Genomic DNA, 17,521 nt, shown 5'->3' on the forward strand with positions numbered 1-17,521 from the left:
GTTACGCCGAGTAAAGTAATACCCAACATGTCACGCTTCAAAATTACGCCCGCTGATGGAATAGCGTAATTTTTTTTTCTTTTTTACAGGTTACGAGTTTTGAGTTACAGAGTAGGTCTTTTGCTAGAATTATTGCTCTCGCTCCAACGATCGCGGCGATACCTCACATGTGTTGTTTAAACACGGTTTTCATATGCGGGCGCAACTTACGCTTGCGTTCGCTTCTGCGCGTGGGCTCGACAGGACGGGGCTCTATAAAAAAAAAATATATATATATTATTTATTTTACAATTTTTATTTACACAGTCCTTTAAAAAAAAAAAAAAAAAAACACCTTGGGTCACTTATTTCTATTACAAGGAATGTAAACATCCCTTGTAATAGGAAAAAAAGCATGACAGGACCTCTTAAATGTGAGATCTGGGGTCAAAAAGAGTGCAGATCTCACATTTACACTTAAATGCAATAATAATAATAATATATATTATATATATATATATATATATATATATATATACACACACACACATTATATATATATATATACATACATACACATTTTATATATATATATACACATACATACATATATATATAAAATGTGTGTGTGTGTGTGTGTGTGTGTGTGTGTGTGTGTGTGTGTGTGTGTGTGTGTGTGTGTGTATGTATGTATGTATGTATGTATGTATGTATGTATGTATGTATGTATGTGTATATATATATATATATATATATATATATATATATATATATATATATATATATATATATATATATATATATATATATATATATATATATATATATATATATATACACACACACACACACACACACACATTATATACATACATATATGTATGTATGTATGTATATAATGTGTGTGTGTGTATGTGTGTGTGTATGTATATATATCTCAGGAGGGACCCGATCAGCTCCGCCACTACCAATGGCTCCGGTAAGCAGCGGAGACGACCAGAGCCGGATGGGAGGGGGGACCCTCTTCCGTCCCTAATAAAAGTGATCACACGGCGAATCCGCTTCGGAGACAACTTTCATCAAAAAGAGGACCGTCCGCCATTTAAGAATATACCGAGGTTATGGCAGTTATCTGCAGCCATAACCCCGTATTCTACGTCAAAGTACAGACGTATAACGACAGCAGGCGGTCCGCAAGTTGTTACCCAGCGCATGAACTGGTGAGTGTTTTATAGGCACTTGCATTATATAGTTGAAGGTGAATCTAACGGAAATTGTGCAATGTATGGCCAGCCTAAATGACACTGTTGTCCTACCTACTTCACAAATTAGCTACCTTGGGATCACACACTTAAAACAATGCAAAAATGTAAAAGGGTAAAAATGAATGTGGAGCGGGCACCTGTGAATGAGGAGGGATTAATAAGACGTGCTCCTCAAGAAGAAGTGCCGCTCACATCCATGTGTCAAGTAAAGCGAGCAAGACCACTGTCACACAGGGTTCCTCGGGGGCGGAGTACCTGGAGGTTCCCTGGGGCTGTCATCGTCATCCATTGCCAGTCTGAGTTGCTGGACGAAGTCGGCGGTGTAGACACTACGCTCTTGCCAGATGTGCAGCAATCTCTCCAATGGTTTCCGGCAACCATCATCTGCTTCACTAAACGACAGAGAGAAACCAAGTGAGGTTTTATTAATGGAAATGGCAGCAAAATGTAAAGAGAATAAAGAAAGTTTTAAGGACACAGATTTAGATTATCACGCTGTGTGTTTTGTATCAATATTAACCACTTCCCGACGGCCACATGTACATATACGTCGGCAGAATGGCACGTACAGGCACATTGGCGTACCTGTACGTCCCTGCCTAGACGTGGGTAGGGGGTTCGATCGGGACCCCCCCCCCCCCCGCTACACGCGGCAGTCGGGTTCCCTCGGGGAGTGATCCGGGACGACGGCGCGGCTATTTGTTTATAGCCGCTCCGTCGCGATCGCTCCCCGGAGCTGAAGAAAAATGTAAACGTAAATGTAAATGTAAACACGGCTCCCCCGTGCTTCACTATGGCGCTGCATCGATCGAGTGATCCCCTTTATAGAAGTGTCCGCCATAATGTCGCAGTCACGAAAAAAATTGCTGATCGCCGCCATTAGTAGTAAAAAAATAATTAATAAAAATGCAATAAAACTATCCCCTATTTTGTAAACGCTATAAATTTTGCGCAAACCAATCGATAAACGCTTATTGCGATTTTTTTTTTACCAAAAATAGGTACAAGAATACGTATCGGCCTAAACTGAGGGGAAAAAAAAATGTTATATATGTTTTTGGGGGATATTTATTATAGCAAAAAGTAAAAAATATTGCATTTTTTTCAAAATTGTCGCTCTATTTTTGTTTATAGCGCAAAAAATAAAAACCGCCATGGTGATCAAATACCACCAAAAGAAAGCTCTATTTGTGGGGAAAAAAGGACGCCAATTTTGTTTGGGAGCCACGTCGCACGACCGCGCAATTGTCTGTTAAAGCGACGCAGTCCCGAACTGTAAAAACACCTTGGGTCTTTAGGCAGCATATTGGTCCGGTCCTTAAGTGGTTAATAATCTGTTTTAAACGTTTTACAGAGGGTCCCAAGTGCAACCCCTGGCACCTCCAGAGGGTCGCACAATAGCAGCGCACGGTCGTATATTTTGAAGTGTATTGCAATACAGTAAAACCTTGGTTTGTAAACAACGCGGTTTACAAGCGTTTTGCGATACAAGGTGTTCTTTTTTTGAAATCCTGACTCGGTTTGTGAGCGTCGTCTCCCAAGACGAGCAGGATTCAAGCCTCCGTCTGGGGTGTGCAGTACTGCATATGGCCAGAGGTGCGGGGGCGCCGGTGGCACTCAGAGACACTCCATTCCCGAGTGCCTCCGGCGCCTCCCCACCTCTGGCCACATGCGGTACTGCATACACTAGCAGTGACACTGGAAAAAGTTTCAATTGATTCCTATGGGGAAACTCGATTTGCTATACGAGTGCTTTGGATTTCAAGCATTGTTCTGAAACAAATTATGCTCGTAATCCAAGGTACTACTGTACACTAAAATTTTCAATAAATATATGGGAAAGCTCAGCATGCTGACTGAATGTTAGAGACAGTTCTTTAGATTTCCTTTTCAAGACACTATGGTTGAGAGGTGGAGAGCCTCTATATAAAACCTGAAGAAGCACCTTAACTAATGAAAAATTCGCTTTTCTGAAAAGATCATATAATAATAGGTATGCTGGCAGCAAGGTGAGATCTCTCTGGCAAGGCCAAAATGTGCTGACAGATATTGCCAAGCCTAATCAAGCATCTGAGAATTTGTCAGGAGTTATCAGGCTGATAAGAGCCACAGGACTTGTCTCTTTGAAGAGAGATAACAAAATACTGTAGATATATGTGCCCAGCTCAAATTTCATGAATTAGGTTTACATCCACTTTAAAAAGGCATTTCACTTTCTCAATCAACATTGATTATTCTTAATCCTCATGCCGCTAGCATGAGTAAACAGATAGGAGGGTATATATACACATACACACAACATATATATCCTACACCCAAGGATCCCTGAGGAAGTCACGTGACCAGTGATGCAACGCATCGGGTGGAGCCTTGTGACGTCAGTTCTGGTGGTGTTTTTAACAGAAGTAAGGTGAGGAGGCATGTTTGTCACTACTCCCATTGCTTTTTATCCTTACTTGATGTAAGCAGTTTTTTTACTAAATACATTTTCTTTTCATTTGCCAATATTGCACTACGGCTGTTCTTTGTTTCGTTTGAGCGCCATTTATACAGTAAGTGCCATTCCTTGGAGCGAGCCGTTTCCTCTATATGTGGAATTACCCAGGATGTTTTGATGCCAAGTTTTGGACGTAGTTCTTCGTCTTCACCTGGACGCCTTTATAGATCCATCAGCAGGATTCCTTATCCGACGATCTGATGAGCCTTGCTTGACCCTTGGGTCATTGTTGGAGGTGAGCGGCCAATTCATAAATTTAACAGTAGATGTTTTATCTGTTTTTTCTTCCATCAAGTTATCTCTTATGAGATGTTTGCCTTTATGTGAACTAACTCCTACCATTGGGCTTTAGTTGGACTTTATTCACATGTATTTATTTGTATGTTTGGATACTCATCATATTTTTTCCTTGAGTATATTACTTTATGGCACATTATTGAATAAGTGCATCATTCTCATCTTTTTCTTTCCTCTACACCAGGGGTCTCCAAACATTCTAAACAGAGGGCCGGACTTTGGTCAGCGGAATGAAAATTTTCCTGGCATCAGTGGGAGTAAAAATCTGATATTAGGTGGCGGAATAGTGCCCCATTGCTGGTATCATAGGGAGGAATAGTACCCCATTAGTGGTGTCAGTGGGAGAAATGGTGCTCCGTTGTCGGTGTCAGATGGCAGAATAGTGTCTCGTATCATTGGGAGGGATAGTGCTCCAAGGGCCAGATAAAGGCAAGCAAAGGGCCGCATCCGGCCCTCGGGCCGCAGTTTGGAGACCACTGTTCTACACCCAAGAAGTCTTCAGGAGGGGAGGAGGCGTTTTCTCAGCTAAGCACATTCTCCTGCATGCATGCTTGAGCTAAAAGGCAGATGGATTCCAAGAAGTAAATGCTACATAAATCAACTGCCCTTACTCAAGATGGCCACAGCCAGAAATGCTAGGGGATGTTTCTCAAAGTGATTTCTCAACAAAATACAGCATGGAGACATGGATCGATGGGGGAAGATTATTTGAATATAAAAAATCAATGCAATGGTGTTTTTGGTTTGTGGTGCTCAGATGTAGTGAAGATCTGTCTGCTTTAACCACCTAAGGACCGCCTCCTGCATACAGGCATACCCCGCTTTAAGTACACTCACTTTACATACACTCGCGAGTAAGGACATACCCACAAGTGTATGTAAAGTGCCTTACAAGCACTGTACAGACATTTTGCAGCCGCAGTAGAAGGAGCTGAAGCTCAGAGAGCATAGCCCGCCCTGTTCCAGTGTGCCCCTGACACCCCCACTTCAGCCCCTGAGACCTTAACTACAGCTCCTAACACCCCCACTACACCCCCTGACCCCCCACTACACCCTATAAGTCTAAAAAGGTATTGTTTCACTTTAAGTACATTTTCGTTTTACATACATGCTCTGGTCCCATTGTGTACTTAAAAGTGGGGTATGCCTGTATATACGTCGGCAGAATGGCACGGCTCGGCACAAGCACGTACCTGTACGTCTTCTTTAAGTGCCCAGTCGCGGGTGCGCGCCCGCGAGCCCTGGTCCGAAGTGCCGCGGGACTCGCGGACCCGATCGCCACCGGAGTCATTTTCACAGTAAACAATGCATTTTTATAGTATTTTTTGCTGTGAAAATGACAATGGTCCCAAAAATGTGTCAAAATTGTCCGATGTGTCCGCCATAATGTCGCAGTCACGAAAAAATAAAAATTGCTGATCGCCGCCATTAGTACACTTTTTTTTTATAAAAATGCAATAAAACTATCCCCTATTTTGTAAACACTATAAATTCTGCGCAAACCAATCGATAAACGCTTATAGCGATTTTTATTTACCAAAAATAGGTAGAAGAATATGTATCGGCCTAAACGGAGGAAAACATTTTTTTTTATATATATATTTTTGGGGGATATTTATTATAGCAAAAAGTAAATATTGAATTTTTGTCGCTCTATTTTTGTTTATAGCGCAAAAAATAAAAACCGCAGGAGGTGATCAAATACCACCAAAAGAAAGCTCTATTTGTGGGGGAAAAAAAGGACGCCAATTTTGTTTGGGAGCCACGTCGCACGACCGCGCAATTGTCAGTTAAAGTGACGCAGTGCCGAATCGCAAAAACTGTCCGGGTCCTTTACCTGCATTTTGGTCCGGGTCTTAAGTGGTTAACTGGCGCTGCCATTCAGCCAGCCCCAAGCTAAAGTACACACACTGGTCACGGTGAACAGTAGGAGTGTATTGTAGATGGATCATGGAGTGCGGAAGAGGAGTACAATGCTGGAGATAAATGTCTGAGAAGAATGATCAAGGTTCTGAGAAAATAAGGCTTGGGATAAATAAAAGTATACTCTGGAGTAAAAGGAAAAGAGTGCCAGTGATGGTATAGAGGGGCCTAAAAGGTGGAATGTAAGGGGTTAAATTATTTCTTGTTTCTTTACTAAAATTGTAGATGAAAGCTCCCGCTGAGCTGATATATGGCCTTGACTATAAGCCTGCCTTTTGTGAAACCTCCATCTTATGATTTATGTGAATGTTGCTTAACTGCCAAAAGCTGCCGGCAATATTTTATCTTCTACTTCCTGCCCATTCTAAGTGTGTGATTGCTGCATCATAATGTATAATGACTCTTATTTCTTAGTAAGGGAACAACTAGCGGCAATGGGCTCAAAATGATGGCAACCGACAAAGTTCAAAAGATCTGCTATTTCAAGGAAACCTGCCGTGGGAGAAATACAGAGCGTGTATTGGCCAACAACTCGAAAAATGCTAATTTTCGGGCTATCATGGTTATACTCCAACAGTAATAAATCATGATCCAGTTCATGATCTAAAACAATGTATGCAGTGAACTGAACTCCCCTCTGTAAGTGGAAGAAATCCTAATGGCCCGGACACACGATCTGAAAATCGGATGAAAAATACAGATTTTGGCGCGATCGTACGATAAGCGGATCGTTAGTACAGAGCTTTTCGAGAGCCGATCACGGTAGTTCATCTGATATTTTATCGGACAAGCAAGAAAATTTTCCTCGTATGATTTTTCATTCGTCAGTATAGTTGCCGTCCGAAAATACAATACAATACAAATACATATCACTTCCGATTCATTTTTTTCTGTCGTACGAGAATTTTCGTGACTTTAGTAACCTATTCAATCTCTACTTGCGAATATTAAGCGAAAAAAATCAGATGATCTGTCGTCCGATTTTCGGATCGTGTGTATGGGCCATTACTATAAACTCTCATTTCTTTGGTCGCAGTCTTATGGAGCCTATAAAGGACCTCACTGCTGGACAGCCGATAAGAATACTCCATGTCACTCAGGCAGTGACTAGGACGCCCAAAGAAAGCCCCTCGTCTCTGCAGTGAAGAGGAAAGAATGCTTAGGTCTGGATGCATCGGGGTTTAAGCAAAAACAGGCTTGTAGCTTAGTTTTGTTAAGTAACGATTGTGAACCTCTTCGTATCCGAGCCATTGTATTTTGAAGGTGGCTCTACAATGCATGAAGGACGTCAATTGACATCTTCGGGCTCCTCCTGCCACTGGGGGGCGTGCGAGTTTCCCCGCCGCGATGTCCGCCAGGTTCCCGCGATCGGCCGTTACACAACGAAGGATGCGGTTCTGTGTGTGTAAACAGAGATCCACGTCCTGTCAGGGAGAGGAGACCGATGCTGTGTCTCTTGTACATAGGGACACAGATCGGTCACCTCCCCCAGTCACCCCCCTCCCCCCACAGAAAATAATCACTCCCAGGGTACACATTTAACCCCTTCCTCGCCCCCCTAGTGTTAACCCCTTCCCTGCCAGTCACATTTATACAGTAATCAGTGCATATTTATAGCACTGATCGCTGTATAAATGTGAATTTGCCCAAAAATGTGTCAAAAGTGTCCGACATATTGCAGTCCCAATAAAAAAATCACAGATCGCAGCCATTACTAGTAAAAAAAAATAATAATAAAAATAATAATTCTATCCCCCATTTGTAGGCGCTATAACTTTTGTGCAAACAAATCCCTATACGCTTATTGCTAAAAAATACATTTACCAAAAATATGTAGAAGAATATGTATCGGCCTAAACTGAGAAAAAATATATATATATATTTTTTAAATTAGATATTTATTATAGCAAAAAGTAAAAAATAGTGTTTTTTTTCCCAAAATGTATGCTCTTTTTGTTTATAGCAAAAAAATAAAAACCACCAAAAACCACCAAAAAAAAAATCTATTTGTGGGGGGGAAAAAGAACGTCAATTTTGTTTGGGAGCCACGTCGCACGACCGCGCAATTGTCAGTTAAAGCGGGGGTTCACCCTAAAAAAAAAAATTTTCTACAATGCCATCCAGCATACGAGCGCGAGCTACAGTATGCCTTTATTTTATTTGTTTGCGCCATACTCACAGTTAAATCCCGTACTTACGTTTCAGACTCCCCGCGAGGAGTAGGCGTTCCTATGCAGAGGGGAACATGTTTGACGGCCGGCTATGGCGCGTCACGCTTCCCGAAAATAGCTGAAATAGGACTTGGCTCTTCACGGCGCCTGCCCAGTCAGCTCCTAGTCTGTGCGCAGGCGCTGTATAGCGCCGTGAAGAGCCGAGTCCTACTCTGGCTATTTTCAGGAAGCATGACGCGCCATAGCCGGCCGTCAATCATGTTCCCCTCTGCATAGGAACGGCCATTCTTAACTACGGGATTAAACTGGGAGTACGGCGCAAAATAAATAAATAAAGGCATACTGTAGCTCACGCTAGTATGCTGCATTTCATGGTAGAAACTTGTTTTTTAGGGTGAACCACCGCTTTAAAAGCGACGCAGTACCGAAAGCTGAAATTTCGCCTGGGCAGGAAGGGGGTATATGTAGCCCAGTAAGCAGGTGGTTAATTGTGGAGTGAGGGGGGGTGGGGGGGGTTATGCTTAGACTATAGCCAAGTCCATTTGAACTGCAATGTATTCCCCCCTCTGGCTGCTTACACCCAAACAGAGCCATTGATTGATCAATACCGTTGGATATAATGCACGCCTTACACAAGTAGTATTAGGAACACAGGGAAAGGGCGGAAAAAGGTTTGCAAAGAGCTTTTAAATTGGCACAAAGAAAAGGTACGACGTATGATTGACACTTGAGAAAACAGCTTTCCTTTGTATATTGCAACTAACCTTCTGCCCGATAATTGCATAGAATACAATCAATTGTTACTTGTACACTTTCTGAAGCTCAGCAAGGCAGCTAGAGTGGGCAAGGTTGTACAGAAAAGTGTTATAAATAAAAATAAATATTTTTAAATGGAAAATACTCGACATTCCACATGTGCACAATAGCCTTGTTTATGCATTTTTTAAAGGTCAGTACATTTAAAATGCAGTAACTTTTTTCTTTTTATTTACTTTTATTATTTTTTTTTACTATTCTGCAAAGCTGGACAAATATGTTGCCACACAGCTAAAAAAGCTATTTTTTTTTATTGATTTTATTACATACACACAAGTTTAACATATTAAGACCAATGTTAAATTGAAGGCAGTCATCAGCTGTAAAACAAAAGGAGGTGCAATTTTAAAATATTGAATATAGAGCCTCCTGCTGACTAAATCCGGTACTGCCACACTTCCAGCTGTGTGGACATGAGGTTTTATTTCTAACCAGGGTGGATATAAAAATCAATACATTTCATTTTAAAAGAGAATTCATTTTTATTTTTTTTGAGATTCATACTTGCCTTAGTGGATGGAGCATCAGACCGATGCTCCATAATGTCCCACTGCGTCTGCACTGAGAACCGAGCCACCGAACACCGCCGATGGCTCGGTTCTCACAGATCCAAGAGGAAAGCTGCCGACTGTCAGTCAGCGTCTTTCCTCCCTGCTTCTCCACGCTCATTGGAGCACTGAGCAGTGGAGGGGCGGGGAGAGGGCGTTTTAGCGGCTCGCTGAGACTGCCATCAATCGGGGTAGCTGGCAGATTCCGACTTCTAAGTCGTGATGCAGGAACAAAAATTGTTTCTGGACAGCCCCACACTGAACAAGTTGTAGCCTTTATTAACCGGTTAACGCCCGCTGCATGTATATGTACGTCCACAGAATGGCACGTACAGGCATATTGGCGTACAGGTACGTCCCTGCCTTTCCCGGGGACGGGGGTCTGATCGGGACCCCCCCCGGTACATGCGATCCCGGACGAGGGCGCGGCTATTCGAAAAGCCGCCCCCCTAGCGATCGCTCCCCGGACGTGAAGAACGGGGAGAGCCGTATGTAAACACGGCTTCCCCGTGCTTCACTCTGGCGGCTGTATCAATCGCATCATCCCTTTTATAAGGGAGACACAATCGATGACATCAGACCTACAGCCACACCCCCCTACTGTTGTAAACACACACTAAGTGTAGCCTAACACGTTCAGCGCCCCCTGTGGTTAACTCCCAAACTGCAACTGTCATTTTCACAATAAATAATGCAACTGAAAGGCATTTTTTGCTGTGAAAATGGTCCCAAAAATGTGTCAAAATTGTCCGAAGTGTCCGCCATAATGTCGCCACCATTAGTAGTAGTAAAAAAAAAAATAATAAAACTATCCCCTATTTTGTAAACGCTATAAATTTTGCGCAAATCAATCGATAAACGATTATTGCGATTTTTTTTACCAAAAATAGGTAGAATAATACGTATCGGCCTAAACCGAGGAAAAAAATTGTTATATATGTTTTTGGGGGATATTTATTATAGCAAAAAGTAAAAAATATTGCATTTTTTTCAAAATTTTCGCTCTATTTTTGTTTATAGCGCAAAAAATAAAAATCGCAGAGGTGATCAAATACCACCAAAAGAAAGCTCTATTTGTGGGGAAAAAAGGACGCCAATTTTGTTTGGGAGCCACGTCGGACGACCGCACAATTGTCTGTTAGAGCGACGCAGTGCCGAATCGCAAAACCGGGCCTGGGCATTTAGCTGCCTAAAGGTCCGGGGCTTAAGTGGTTAAAAAAAAAAAAAAAAAAAAAAAAAAAAAAAGGACAGCACTACAAGTCGCAGCAACATAAAATAAAACCCGACCCTGACGCGTTTCGCACTGAAACTAGTCTAAGTCGTGATGACGCGCTGCCCAGACTGATGGCAGTGACATCAGCGGAGAGCGGACTTCAGACCTTTCTCTGCTGAAACCGGTCACAGGAGTGCACAACAAATTTCACTCCTGTGACCCAGAGGAGAAGCCCAGTCTAAAAAGCTCAGGCTGGGACTTCTACTTTAATAAAAACAATTTAAATATTTTTTTGATTTAAATCAAATTTATTAGAAAAAAATGCTTTTGGAGTGAAAATCTATCTAAAGATAGTTTTCTATTTAAGAGACATTAATAATTTAGTTTATTCAGCATGAAATGGAGCTTAGTTATGTAGCACGAGGCTGCATATTCTGCAATATTTAATTTTTTTGTAAAATCATTCAATGAATCCAAGCTCTGCAAGCTGAGATAACATTCACTGCATTGATGAATTTGCACAACTTCACAGTGACCATGAGATAAACCAAAGTTTAGGAATATTCCTTTATCTCATTGTTTAGCAAATCTTTGTACACTACAAACTGTACGATTGAATCGGTTCTGATATCGCCGTTTTACTAACCTGACATCTTATTATTCTGAATAGGAAACGTTCATTTTGTTTGCAAATATTAAAGATTCTAATTACCAGCAAGAATAAGTCCTTTTAAAGAGAACCTGTCATTTCAAATACAGCATGGCAGCGCCCGTTAGCGGGCATCCACTAATTTTCTGCAGCCACCTTGTTGTGTCACTGACGCATCACCATTAAAGTGAATGGGACGGTCGGTGAGTCAACAGCGAGTCAGAGAGTTGCTGTGGGACAGAGATGACAGTTGCTCTTTAACCACTTCAATACCGGGCTTCTATACACACCTCAATACGGGGGGCCTATTCTGGCACTTCTCTCCTACATGTACAAATCATTATTTTGCTAGAAAATTACACAGAACCCCCAAACATATATGTTTTTTTAGAAGACACCCTAGGGAATAAAATGGCGGCCATTACAGCGTTTTATCTCGCGCGGTATATGCGCAATACATTTTGCGAACGCTTTTTTTGGGAAGAAAAATTGTTTAATGAATTAAAAAAAATAGCAAAACAGTAAAGTTAGCCCAATTTTTTTGTAAAATATGAAAGATTATGTTACACCGAGTAAATAGATACCTAACATGTCACGGTTTAAAATTGCGCACACTCATGGAATGGCGCCAAACTTTGGTAATTAAAAATCCCCATAGGCAACGCTTTGTAAATCTAAACTGGTAACCTGTAAAAAATGTCAGAGCAGATCTAGTGCTAGAATTGTTGCTGGCACTCTAACGCACGCGGCGATACCTCACATATGTGGTTTAAACGGCATTTACATACATGTGCGTTCGCTTCTGCGCGCAAGCTACCGGGGACAGGGGCGTTTTAATTTATTTTTTAATTGTTTTATATTTTTTTTTACTTATTTTTTTACACTTATTTTTCATCACTTTTATTCCTATTATAAGGAATGTAAACATCCCCTGTAATAGGAAATGTGTGTGACAGGTCCTCTTTATGGAGAGAAGCGGGGTCAATAAGACCCCACATCTCTTCTCCAGGCTGGAAAGCATGAGATCGGTGAAAAAAAATTCACCGATCTCATGATCAGTGTTGCTCCCTAGCCGCAATCGCGGCTTTGTTTACTTACGGGTACCCGGGCGTGACGTCATCACATCATGCCCGGGCCTCCGATGGTCATAGAGATGACTGGTGATCATTTGGTCACCAGTCATCTCTATGCTTCCTGCCAGCGCCGGACGATTCCTTCTCCGAGCCCCCGGTGGCACAGGAGAGCCCGGAGAAGCACCGGATGGCGGCAGGAGGGGGGATGTACCCTCCCGCCGCCTATAAGAACGATCAAGCGGCAGAACCGCCGCTATGATCGTTCTTATGGTGCGCAGGATCGCCGGCTGAAGACATGGATATCTGAATGATGCCTCTAGCTGCAGGCATCATTCAGATATCCCCCCCGCAAAGCCCAGGACGTCATATGACGTCCACCCAGGATGGGAGATCCCATCTGTGGACGTCATATGACGATGGGCCGGTATTTAAGAAGTGGTTAAAAATCATGGATTTAAATTGAGTTGATTTAAATCAAATCCACCCTGTTTCTAACTGTGAGGGCAATCCTTGTACTTTTGTCTACATATTGTAACCTTGGGGCTGGTCCCTTTGTCATAGACTAACCTTCAGTTCATGCGATCCACCCTTTCATTATATATATATATATATATATATATATATATATATATATATATATATATATATATATATATATATATATATATATATATATATATATATTATATTATATATAAATAAAACATATAAACTATTTTGTTTTAATTCACAACATCCATCTGCGCTACATGAATTTTTAATATGCACATTTAAATGCATTTCCCATGCAGTGTGGTTTGTGTTTCTGATGCATTTTTCATGCATATTGTAGCATTTTCTACACTAAACTGCACTTATTCATATTTTATGGCTTTACATGCACTTCCATTTATCTCTATAGCAGATGTGTTTTTGTCAAGACACAGCAGAAGACGGTACGGAGGACCTTCAAAAAAAAAATGCTGTTTCAAAAAAAAAAAAAAAACACGCATAAAAGAAAGGATTGCCCTTGAAATATATAACAGTGCAGATCTCCCCAGCCATTCTCTGTGCAATTTCTTGTGAATGCGTGAACTGGTCCTTGGTACCGGAATAAATAAATCACCTGTGCGAATTTGCGGGCTTTACATTATCGATGTCACTCAATCAGGATGCCTGAAGTCCCGGCACATGGAAGAAGCCAAGGAGCAGATGAAAGCACAGGCGAGGGTGTAAGAGGAGGCCATTCGTTTGTTACTTTTTTGGACTGTGGAAGAAATGTGTAAGGCCCCTTTCACACTGCCGCGACTTGAGTCATGCGATTTTGCCGCGATTTCAGGGAATACCTGTGTAAACTTGAGTGTCAACTCGCATTAAAGTTGAACCAGTAGTGCAAGGACTACTTTAAAGTCGCAGAGATATGAATGGTTATCATTGGGGATCACTGTCTGGGATTCTCTCCTCATACACCCCGTCACCCGGCCCCCGGAGGATCTGGAGCAGCCCTGTCTGGAGGAAATATAGGGACCAGCAACACAAGGTTCAGTGGCGGCTGGCAGCACGCCAAGACGGTGATTTTTTACCTGTATGCCTTTCTTCGATGTACCGTATATACTCGAGTATAAGCCGACCCGAATATAAGCCAAGGCACCTAATTTTACCACAAAAAACTGGGAAAACTTATTGACTCGAGTATAAGCCTAGGGCAGGGGTGTCCAAACTTTTTTCAAAAAGGGCCAGATTTGATAAAGTGAACATGCATGAGGGCTGACCATTTTGCCTGACATTCTTTGAACCATTAAAATTCGGTCTTAGTGTTTTCTTTCGAGCAACTAATACACGGCCCAACAAGAATTCTCTCTCCTTTGGCTGTGTGTGAGTAAAGAGATGAGCTTGTGTGTTATTTGGATATACTGTATTTATCGGTGTATAACGCGCAACACAATTTTAAATGGAAGTTTCAGGGAAAAAAATAAAATGTTAAATAAAGAATTGTAAAGCAAAATAAGTATCAGTGCCCATCTGCAGCCTCACAAGTGCCATTAAAGCAGAACCCCCATTGCCATCAGTGCAGCACCCACATTGCCAGGAATGCAGCACCCACCACTGCCATGAATGAAGACTCGCCATTGCCATCAGTGCAGCCTGATTAATGCCCATCCATCTGCAGCCTTGGAGGGGACAGGGAGGGGGCGGGACGAGCGCCAAAAGACTACATACAGGAGAAACTCCTGTTTACACGGCGGTAATATTCACTTGTATTTGTCTATGGTCACTATGTTTCTGTTGGCTGCTTATTTGTTTAACCACTTCCCACCCAGCCTATAGCAGAATGACGGCCGGAAAGTGGTTCTGTTATCCTGACTAGGAGTCATATGACGTCCAGCAGAATAACATGCCGCCGTGCGCCCGCGGAGACATGCTGTGATCGCTGGTGCTGTGTGTCAGTCTGACACACTGGATCTCCGATTGTGGTTAGGAGCCTTTGATGGAGGCTCCTTACCACGTGATCAGCTGTGACCAATCACAGCTGATCATCGTGTGAACCGGGAAGTGCCAGTAAATGTCTTTCCTCGGTTTGCGTTGACAGAAAGAGCCGATCTATGCTGATAATAAGAACATATAAGCACAGCCCCCATCAGATGTGCCAATCCGCTGCCAATCAGTGCCCAATAGCTGCCAGTCCATGCCCCATCAAAAATGTCAGTGCCAACAGTGCTAATCAGTACCCCATCAGTAATGCCCGTCAGTGCCCCAGATGCCAATCAGTAATGCCTGTCAGTGCCCCAATCAGATGCCAATCAGTAATGCCTGACAGTGCCATCAGTGCCGCATATCAGTGTAGCCTATCTGTGCCGCATATCAGTGCCATCTTATCAGTGCAGCCACATCAATGTCCATCAGTGAAGAAAACAAAATTTTAGAACAGAAACAAATAAAAAAAAACTTTTTTTTTTTTTTTTTTCAAAAGAAGTGATGGTATTTTTTTCAGCGGTGATCAAATACCACCAAAAGAAAGATCAATTAGGCCCCTTTCACATTGGGGCGTTTTTCATGCAGTACAGCGCTAAAAATAGCGCTGCTATACCGCATGAAAAATCATGCCCTGTAGTCTTCAATGTGAAAGCCCGAAGGCTTTCACATTGAAGCGATGCGCTAGCAGGAATGCTCCAAAAGTCCTGCTAGCCGCATCTTTACCGCGGTAAAGGATCGGTGTGGTCACCGCTCCTATACCGCGCCTTCCCATTGAAATCAATGGGAAAGCGCGGTAATACCGCCCGCAACGCGGGCGGCATTAACCCTTTTTCGGCCGCTAGCGGGGGTTAAAACCTCACCGCTAGCGCCCGAATATCGCGGTAAACACGATGGTATAGCCGCGCTACAAATAGCGCGGCTATACTGTCACCGCGCTGCACGCTGCAATGTGAAAGCAGCCTTAGTGGAAAGAAAATTATACAAATTTTGTTTGGATACAGTGTTGTATGACTGCGCAATTGTTATTCAAAGTGTGACAGCACTTTCTCTTGTTAAAAAAAAGACAAAAAAAAAAAAATTGCGACAGCGCTGAAAGCTGAAAATTGTCCATATGCAAGATCTTTACCTGGAAACATGAGAAAAGGCATCCAGCAACACTTTCTCAAATTCACGGGTGAACTCAGGGCCTTTGCGCTTGCTGTTCTGGATCACGTCATTGGCCAAATACAAGAACGTCAATTTCCGGCTTGATTTCGCTGAAAGAACAAAAAAATAAATAAAATAAAATTATACTATTAAATGGAATATCTAGTGCAGATGAACACATGTGCACTGCTTGCAGATGCTGTTGCCTAAGTAACCCACACACACCCACATATATATATATATATATATAAATAAAATATACATACATATATAAAATATACATATATAAAATATACATATATATTTATTATATACACAGGCCATTTATACAGAATTCATCACACCGCAAGGACTTTTCAGGCCTCTGAGCTAGTTGCATCTCTCCCTGCAGGCTACTTTTGACGGTAGTGCTGCTTATAGATCCGCAAACTACTACCTCCATTATCTGGCATTTCTGGTATTTTTGGAGATTTTAGGCTCATTTTCTGTAGGCTGGTGCTGAGCTCTTTGTCAGGATAAACTAATGTCCCCAGAAGCTCCGGGGCTCGGAAAACAGATGGTCTGGGATTAAGTAGAAAGCACAAACAGTAGAGAAAAAACAAACACTTCCTAACTTTCTTAACCCACATGCCCTAAAAAAAAAAGGAACAGAACTTTCTGGAGTAGCGGAACCTCATAAGAGACGGCCAACGCACAGCATGGCATAAATAGAAGCGATACGCCAAGTATGCGTCATGCTGTTCTGCAGGGACATCAGGCTATAATTTGTAGAAAACTATTTTTCCAAGTAAAAACAAGTTTACTTAAAATGACAACTGCAAAAAAAAAAAAATCAATAAAAAATTAAATAAAAAATAAAAAATCAGCTTACATTTCCTGGCCCTACAACTAGGGAAAAGGAGAAGTTGTACTTTGAATTGGCTGAATAATACATTTCATATATTTTTTATATTCTGGTCAAGATTAAATGCTTTGTTCAGATTCCATGCTATACCCATATTTAGGAGTGCAACATAAAACAGGGTCCCCTAGCCCCCCACCCTCATTTCCCCCCCTTCAAATAAATGATGGCGTTCGTCTTCCTGCAGCATTCTGTCCGGATCAGCATGACTCCGCCCACATAGTCGCATCCTGCAGTCACAGAGATCTGTGGATGGAAAGACTACAAGTCCCATCTGCCACCATGGTAGAGACTCTAGTACAGGGCTCGACAAAATCCGGGCGCCCAGTCGCAATTGCGACAAGAAATTGTGACCTGGCTCCCGGGGAAGCTTAGGCCTGCAGAATTCAATTCAATTCAATTACAGGCCGGCGTGGGGCGCGATCGCGGCGGGCCCACGGCTTTGCGGCCTTCACATAAGGAAGCTTAGGCCTGCAGAAGGCTGCAAAGTGAGCTCGGCGGGACGGGGTGCGTTTTTTGGCTCCTAACTTTTTTAGCTGGCTCCTAGATTCCAAGCAAATTTGTCAAAACCTGCTCTAGTAGATTTCGA

General features: G+C 42.3%; 1 protein-coding gene across 2 annotated transcripts in view; it reads right to left on the reverse strand.

Annotated features, from left to right (window-relative positions):
* The window catches only part of RPRD1B (regulation of nuclear pre-mRNA domain containing 1B), a 95,844-nt gene that overhangs the window by 43,889 nt on the left and 34,434 nt on the right, over positions 1-17,521 (reverse strand). Inside the window, exons 2-4 of one of the 2 annotated variants that reach the window (XM_040330569.1) lie at positions 16,012-16,141; positions 1,500-1,636; positions 211-252 (exon numbers count right to left, since the gene is read on the reverse strand). In XM_040330569.1, coding sequence (XP_040186503.1) covers positions 211-252; positions 1,500-1,636; positions 16,012-16,141 — 309 coding nt within the window. The remainder of the gene's footprint in view (positions 1-210; positions 253-1,499; positions 1,637-16,011; positions 16,142-17,521) is intronic. The other variant, XM_040330570.1, reaches the window with a different exon arrangement.

Source organism: Rana temporaria, chromosome 12 (genome assembly GCF_905171775.1).
Source record: "Rana temporaria chromosome 12, aRanTem1.1, whole genome shotgun sequence".
NCBI lineage: Eukaryota > Metazoa > Chordata > Amphibia > Anura > Ranidae > Rana > Rana temporaria.